Source organism: Megascapheus bottae, chromosome 15 (genome assembly GCF_031878675.1).
Source record: "Megascapheus bottae isolate mThoBot1 chromosome 15, mThoBot2.hap1, whole genome shotgun sequence".
Taxonomy (NCBI): domain Eukaryota; kingdom Metazoa; phylum Chordata; class Mammalia; order Rodentia; family Geomyidae; genus Megascapheus; species Megascapheus bottae.
In genome coordinates, this window is record NC_143523.1 from 6,819,505 (window position 1) to 6,827,633 (window position 8,129).

The window sequence follows — 8,129 nt, forward strand, 5'->3', positions numbered from 1 at the left end:
TTGTTGAGGGGTGTCCTGCTCAGAATGAGCACAGTTGGCAGGGGGCAGTTTATATCTGTCTTGCTGTTGTTTGATGTACACACACCCGCTCTATTTACTACCAAATAAAAGAAATACATCTGTGTTGCCAACAGAAACAATTTGTGCGCTGACTCTGCGGTCTCCCGGGGGGCTCAAAGCTGCTCAGAGCGGCAGAGCCCAGCGTTGTGGTGGGAACCTCCATGTGGCCACTGGAGAAGGGGTGAGGAGGGGGGCAGGACAGCCAGCTCAGCTAGTTTAACCAGCTGGCGTGGAAGAAAGCAGTGTGTGGTAAATTTGCTGGGGAGTTTTCAGGCTTGTGTGGCAGTGGGGGAGTCCCATGCTCCCTGCCCACTGACTCCCAAGGTTCTTCCAGCTCTCCATAGGCTGGAACCATCCTGACAACCCACAGCTTTGGGTCAGCTTGAGGGAAGTGTGCAACAAAGTCTACCACTCAGGCATCACAGCAATGCTAAGCACATTTGTGTGTGGGGGCATGGCATACAAGAAGACGGAGGCTAGTTATGTGTTGAGAACTAGAAGTGTGTGTGTGTGTGTGTGTGTGTGTGTGTGTGTCTGTTGTCAAATGTGAGTCTATCCAGGGTTGTTAGCACATGTGTCTATTTGGGCACTATAGAAAGGGTGTAGCAATAAAAGTGAATCATTTGCCTTGACTTGAAGGCTGAGTAGAGTATAGAGCCAGAAGGAGCAGGACTTGAGGAAGCAGAGAGAAAACAGGAATCCACAATGTAAGGGATCAAGCCAAGGCTGACCCTTTCACTGTCCTGGCTTCTCCTGGTGGAACGTCCAGGAGGAATATCAGGAAATGTCACAGACCCAGATAAGTACACACACACACACACACACACACACACACACACACACACACAGCCTCCTTTGGATGTGTGGTTCCAGCAGTTCCCAGAAAGTCTTTCAAGATACCCCAAGAGGGTCTTTTGGGTGGAGGAATAAGACATCAGCCAGATGTGACCATCATAGAAGTGGTTGCTTGGCCTCCAACAGCAAAGGCCCCAGAACAACATGGAGTAGAACCTGAGGTACTTCCAACTTAGATCAGCTTCACTGCTCCTTTAGCCCTGAGAGAAATACCAGGATCCCAGCCCACCTGGAGGAAAGTGGATCTTTCCAACCTGCACCAGCTCAGAGGAGCAGGAGGCTTAGCATCGCACCCTTCCTCCTAGGCTTCCTTTGTGGATACTTTATCTGGGGAGAGGAAGTGCTGGTGGGGAGGAGGGAAGCCCCCAAACAGAGGGGAAGGAGAGACCTGGAGGAGCAGGGCATAGGCCAAACCATACTTGTGGAAAACCAGTCATTTCTTGACTTTGTAAAGACCAGGTCAGTCAAGAACCGTTTTCTGGAATCCACACAAATAAAGAAGTATTTTCTTGGCATTTGATAACATCGTGTTCTGGCTGTAAAATCTGAGGACATGTTTGCTATTGCAACATTATTTTTAATGAGCTGTTACTGGCCTGTCCTGCAGTTAGTATTGCCAACAGTGTAAAGCATCACCGTGTGTTTGCAGGTAACACAAGGGACAACATATTTTGACCCCGAATTTCTGTTTAGTTTTAATTTCTGACACAAGCCCTCATTTTTATTCCAAACCAAAGGGGAATAAAGAGAGATTTATCTTTACTGGAGCCCAGGCTAACCGTGCTGGTTTATTAGGGGGAGCAGTTTCCTATCAACGGAGGAGGACAGTTAATGTTGTGACCACAGTAGAATCAGTTGTGTTGGTTGAATGAGAGCAGCTTGGAAATGCACTAGAAGGCCGGGGAGAGCAAGCAGGCGCTCCCCAGTGGTGGTGCTCTGACTTGTGCTCTCCGGAATCTTCTCAGCTTTTTGGTTGGTTACTGCCACCCACTTTGGGCTCCCCTAGCTTCTTCAAACCATTAAGGATTGGAGTGTGTGAACACCCAACCCCTACTCCACTCCCTCGGGTTTCAAGGCATCCGGCTAGGGCTCCTCTGCAGCATCCAAGCACCATAGATAGGCTTTTCCAGGGGATTGGAACAAGCTTTGCCATCCAGGCTGCCCACTGACACTGTGGTGCCACAGGCATAGGTCAGGACAGGAGGGCCCAGAAAGGGTGCTTTCCAGGCCATGAGTACGGATGGGCAGTGCAAGCCTGGCCAGGAGAAGGGACCATATCATCCGGATGTCCTCAACCAGGCAGCATCCGATTCTGGCACTTGGCAAGTCAAGCTGAAGTTCCTCAGCCCAGCTCAAGTCTCCCTATCCTCCAAAAAGTGGGGACCACCAACCCTCCTCCGGCTGGCTGACCCAGTGGCTACCCTCCAGCTACAGCTATATTCCAAGATCATGCTTTTGACACTTTTCATGGATCAAATGGAGTCGCAGACTCTTAGCCTGGCAACCCCTGCCCACCCCCCACCCCCAAGGTCTCTGGGATCTTGCTGGAACCATGCCTTGGAAAAGGGACTGGAGGCCCCAGCCTTTCTGAGGTTGTCATTAAACTCACTGCTGCCACTTAGCTCATTTTCTCCAACTACATAAACCTAGGCCTTTCCCTTCCCACCCTCCATTCTCCCCTGCTCAGAAGACATTTCAAACCACCGAAGATACTGGGCAAAGAACCTCCTTCGGCTCAAACAAAGCCACCTCTGTCTCTGCCGCCTGCTGGGTGTGCATTCAGGACAGACTTAGTGCAGTGGCAGAGAAGGGGGGGGGAGAGAAAGAGAGAGAGAGAGAGAGAGAGAGAGAGAGAGGGGGGGAGGGAGAGGGAGAGAAGAAAAGAGTTTCCCGGACATCAGCTCTGGGAAAATTGATGAAAAGTCACACACTCGTGCAACACGAAAAGCTTCGGGTTTCATTTCTTTTTAATTAATTCAATTTCACAACAACATTAAGTGTAACAATATTTTGTGGAATTTTTCTCTTTTCTTAAAAAGGATTAAACTTGGGCAGAGGTGAGGGAGATTGGGGGTGAGAGGGGACGCAAACTACTGCAGAACAACAGGTGTCGCGGACAAAAAGTAAACAGATAGGGTGGCAGAGCGAGGAACCCTGCGGAGTGGAGGGAGAATTTTACAAGACATCTGTACATTTATCAAATAAGTTAAGATTCTCCTAAATTGATTGTCCTTCACTTAAAGCGCTCCGGTATGTCTAACTTACCCCTCTGGGCATTGCTACCTAGCCTTGTTGTCTTTCTTTTTCCCTTTCCCCTGTTTCATTTTCTTTCTACACTAATGACTGCCATTATACTGTGGAAAGGGCTGCATCCCTCGTGGAGGAAGGAGCCGGGCTCTGAAAATTTTGTACAATATTGCACAGGTCTAAGTACAATAGTTTCCGTAGAACAACAAACAACAACAAAAAAGGTAGAGCAAGAGGATAAAAAGATACAAGTTAAAAGAAAAGGAAACCATTAATCTCAAAAGAGAGAACAAAGTAATAATGCTAAAGTTAATAATAATTTACTGACAAGTGAAATTCTCCAAATAAATGGTAGTAAATAAATAAGACCATTCCAACCCGACCAGATGTGGAACTGTTTGGATTTCTCACAGTTCTGATTTTGTTGTTGTTGTTGTTTTAGCTCTTCTCTTTAAAACACTTCATTAGAGGACTCGTCAGTCACAAAGCAAGACAGAGGAAGAGGGTAGGTGCCACAGACCTCTCTGGGACAGAAAATGGACCTGGGTCTCCATTCTTAGTAGACAGGGCTCAGATTCTGAAAACTAGGGAGGATAACTGGCCCTGAGGGGGAAAAAACCACACCCACAAATCCAGAAATAAAAAAAAAAGCATTACCAACGCATGTTTTTTCTCTGCATTCTGAAAATAATTCCACAGAAAAGGGAAAGAACCTAGAGAGATTCAAATTTTGCGCACATTTTCCTTCTATAAAAATAAAAACAACAACAACAAAAAAGAGCTACGGTGCAATCAAAATGTAGGGCAAGGACTACACATTTTTCAAAAGCTTTCAGCAGAAAGATGTGACCTAGGAATGTTGTCTTCCCCCCGCCCCCCTTGTTTTCTGTTAACAGTAACCCAAACCAAAAGTAAGAGGAGAAGCGCCTCAAATCCATTGGGGATGAATTGCACACACACACACACACACACACACACACACACACAAATAATAATAATAATAATAATAATAATAAGGATGCATCGCAAATACTTACAACTCGCTACCCACTGGGGGAGGGGGCCAGGCCGTGCGCCGCCGCCGAGGCCCCGTTCCCCAGGGCCACCGGCGGGCGGGCGTCGGGGCGCCTCGGGCCTAGCCAAGTCTCCTCCGGGGTCCAGAAAGGTGGCCGGGCTCTCCCTCCGTCCCTCCCTCCCTCCCGCTCCCCTCTCCGGCCTCAGACCGGCCTCAGCAGCGGCACGGACGACACCACAGGGTGGGAGTAGTAGACCGGGTGCGGGAAGGTGAGCAGCGGCTGGCTGACGGGCACCGGGGCCCCCGCGGCCGCGGCCGCCGCGCCCTCGGCCGCCGAGTTCTCGTGGTAGAGGATGGGCACGCGCACGATGCGCTGCGCCGCGGCGTGGCTCAGGTTGGCCGCCTCCAGCTCGGCCGCCAGCTGCCGCTTCCACTTGTTGCGGCGGTTCTGGAACCAGATCTTGACCTGCGTCTCGGTGAGGTGCAGCGACGCGGCCAGGCCGGCGCGCTCCGAGCTGCTCAGGTAGCGCTTCATGTCGAAGGTGGACTCGAGCTGGAACACCTGGCTGCGCGAGAACACCGTGCGCGTCTTCTTCTTGCGGCACGCGGGCTTTTTCTCGGGGCTCTCGGCGCCCTTCTTCCAGTCCTCGGCGCCCGCCGCGGCCGCCGCCGCCCCCACGCCGGCGCCCGCGGCGCCCGCCGCGCCCGCCGCCGCCTCGCCCTCCTTCTTGCCGTCCTCCGAGTCGCTCTCTTCCAGAATGATCTCGTCCGGACTCTTGGAGTCCAGCTCCTTGGGATCCGGGTCGGCCTTGAGCAGCGGCTCGGGGGAGTCCCGGTCCGTCCCGGAGGCCGGGGAGGAGTCTCGCAGGAGGGCCTTCTCCGAGGCTGGGGAGACACAGACAGACGGACGGACGGACGGGCGGACACGCAGACCGACACAGCCGTGAGCGAGGCCCGGCGGGCGCCTGCGGGCAGCAGGCTCTTTCCGCGATGAGCCCGGAGCCCGGAGGCCTCAGCACCCCCTCGGGCCTCCCTCCCCACGGGGCAGGGCTGGGAACCCCAGACTCCCAGGAGCGCGCGTGCCAGGGGCCCGGCGGAGGAGTCGCCGTCTGCGTGGGGACACCCGCTTCATCTCCCTCTTCTAGCTCGCGTCCCCGTCCACGCGGCCCCGGGCGTCCGCGGGCACCACCCCCGTTTCCAGCCAGCGGCCTCCTTCCCGGGGGCCGCGCCGCGCCCGGGGCCGGCACCGGCTCCGCCGCTTTTCTCACCAAGTGGGATCGGGCGCCGGGGCCGCGGTGCGGGGCGCGGGGGAAGGAGCTGCGGGGCCAGGGGCGCGGGGAAGGAGCCCCACCCCGGGTGTGCGGGCCTGTGGGGTCCCCGAGCCACGCGAGACGTGGCGCGGGCGGGGAAGGGACGGGCCCGCGCAGGGTAGGGGAACGAAAGTGCAAAGAGAGGTCGGTACCTTCTGGTCGTGGGAGGTGGCCGCCGGCGGGGGTCAGGGTGTAAGGGTACCACCAGGCCGGGGAGCGCTCCAGGTAGTGCGCGGGCAGGGCAAACCTCTGCGCTGGGATCTCAAAGCGGGGGAAAGCCAGGTCGCCCACCTGCGAGAGCGCGAAGCCCGCGGCGCCCTCCAGGGCCCCCTTGGCGGCGGCGGCGGCGGCGGCGGCGGCAGCGGCGGCGGCGGCGGCTGAGGCCGGCGCGAAGAGCGTCCGTGGGGGCGGCTGGGGCTTCGGGGGCTGCCGGTGGTGATCGCCGTTGAGCAGGTTCTTGATGGAGAACGGGGATTCCTTGGGCGCCGGTGGTTGGGGCGGCGGCTGTGGAGGCGGCGCGCTGGCGGCGCCGGAGGTGTCCGGCCCGGGCTCCGGCATGGTCCCGCTGTCCTCCTCCGGGTCTCAGGGTGGGGGGGGAAACGGCACCGGCGGGCGGCGGGGCGAGCCGGCGAGCGGCCGGAAATCAGACCATAAACGGAACTCAACTACGGGGCACCAAGTCGGGGGCCGCCCGGGGCGCAAATCGAGCCGAGGGAGGGCGGGGTGAGGACCAGGCCGGGGCGGGATCGCATGGGGGGGTGGGGGAAGGAGGGGTCCGGAGGGGGCGGGAGCGGCCCTGCCGCGGCACCGGGGGAGCGAGGGGGCTCGGCGGCCGCCGCAGCTCCCGGGAAGGAGGCGGCACGAGCCGTGCCGGGCTTGGGGCTGCGTCAATCCGGCGCCGGATGCTAATGATGAAATCAAAATGTCATCCAAGTTAAATGCGGGGAGTATACGGCGATTGGGCGCGTACAATGGCAAATGGGATTAGGCAGACGAAGGCGCAGCCGAGTCCGGGCCCCGCAGCCGCCTCCACCACCGCCCCCTCCTCGCCTTCCCTTGGATTTTGGCGCTTTGGCTTTAGGCTATAAGAGCCCGCCTGTTATTGGCTTTATATAGTCCAATTAGGCAGCAAATGAGGACAAACCTATTAGCACAAAAGGATATTGGCTCCGGCTAAAGAGGCACTCGGAGCGCTCCCGTGAGCGCGGCGAGCGGGCGGGCGAGGGACCCGGAGCCGGCGGCGCCCCCGGCCGGCTGGAGCGCACTGACAGCCGCGAGCCTCGAGCCGGCGCCGCCTTCACCCCCCCCCCCCGCCGCTCGGGACCCGCTCCCCGCCGCGGGGCCCGCGGGAGGGGGAGGGACGGGAGGGTCACCTCGGGGTTACCCGCGCCCGCAGCTGCCGCTTCCCCGCCCCCAGGGGCTTGGCGGGGGCCCGCCGGCCACGCCGCGCGGGTCCCAGAGGCGGGACGCCACCTCGGCCCGCGAGGAAATGGGCACTGGCCTACCCTTTGGGGTTCAGTGGCCTCAGCATCCCCCACCCCCAAAGCCTGCTAAGAAGGGTGCAGCCACGAAGAGGTGAATTTTGAGTTCCCCGTCCACCGTCTAACCCGTAGGAAGGGGGTCCGGAAACTAGTTCTGGCGGTGCGTCTGCGTGCTGAGGACTCCGGAGCCCCGGCCTTTGGCCCGGGAGAGCCCGAGGGAGCCGTCCTGGGGGAGCAGGAGAGGGGGCGCGCTTTTGCGCCCCCGCGGGGCGCGCAGGACCCGCCGACGCCCGCGCGACCCTCGCGCACCGACGGCCGCCCTCCGAAGGACTCGCCTGTCCCCTGGATGCTGGTGCCCAAGACTTGAGGACCAGCTCAGAGTCTGCTCCCGCGAAGACAGCACTTCCCCGCGGAAAGTGTCCCCGGCAGCTACCTAAACGCTCCCATAGTGATCAGATGACCCGAAGGAGGCGCGGAGTCCCCTCGTCCGTCAGGACAGAGGCAGCCACGTATGCAGACTGTCCCCAGGGCCTCCACGTCCCTGGAGAACCACGCCAGGCCTCCGAGAGACAGCTGCTCGAGGATCGTTGGCTTCTCCCGGCTTACAAACAGCTCCCCAGGCCGCACAAAGAAGCCAGAGATGCAGCGTTCAACAAATCAGAGTTGTCTGCGGGGGCCCTACCTGAGAAACGGCTGCGGACTCGGAGAAGGATAACAAGTTGTCTTTTGCGCTTTCTCATTCGTTAGGGTGAGCCTTGCCTAAATTCGAGACTGCCCACCGTTGACAGACGTGACCGTTTTGGGTCCCCAGGAAAGAAGGAGGTGCTTTTTTTTTTTTTTTTACTTTTCAATCCTATGGCGCCACACCCTCCACGAACAAATCTCGGTGGACACTTTTTAATGTTTTAGCGTTCACCTCCAGCACGGAACCCGACCTTTGGCTAGTAAATGGCGCCTCACAAACAATTGCCAGGATTACTCCTCTGAGCGCGTAGGGCGCTTTAGTGAAATGCAAACCAGCGCACCGTCTAAAATCCTGGCTGGAACCCATCACCGCCCAGGACTTGGTAAGGAGGGTCTCACGCTCGGACCTGACAGGTGGAGACCCGCACCCAGAGCGAGGACCCGGCCCTGGTCTTCCCACCGGCGCGGATCGGGCCA

At 58.0% G+C, this 8,129-nt stretch overlaps 2 protein-coding genes across 3 annotated transcripts in view; both read right to left on the reverse strand.

Moving 5' to 3' along the window:
- The window catches only part of Hmx2 (H6 family homeobox 2), a 7,520-nt gene extending 7,510 nt beyond the window's left edge, over positions 1-10 (reverse strand). For both annotated transcript variants that reach the window (XR_016537893.1, XM_090346858.1), the window contains exon 1: positions 1-10. This exon is cut by the window's left edge and continues 100 nt beyond it. The gene's annotated coding sequence lies outside the window, so the exon portion shown is untranslated.
- A 4,369-nt stretch (positions 11-4,379) lies between these two features.
- Positions 4,380-6,045, reverse strand: Hmx3 (H6 family homeobox 3). The gene is made up of 2 exons (XM_090346859.1): positions 5,640-6,045; positions 4,380-5,062 (listed from the first exon to the last, which is right to left on the reverse strand). Exons 1-2 carry the CDS (start codon positions 6,043-6,045, stop codon positions 4,380-4,382), a joined length of 1,089 nt encoding a protein of 362 aa, XP_090202985.1.
- Between the last annotated feature and the right edge of the window lie 2,084 nt (positions 6,046-8,129).

Coding starts and splice junctions, on each gene's coding strand:
- Hmx3 (XM_090346859.1), bottom strand. CDS start 6,045: ATGCCGGAGCCCGGGCCGGACACCTCCGGCGCCGCCAGCGCGCCGCCT. Junction 5,063..5,639: donor CCACCTCCCACGACCAGAAG/GTACCGACCTCT, acceptor GTGTCTCCCCAG/CCTCGGAGAAGGCCCTCCTG.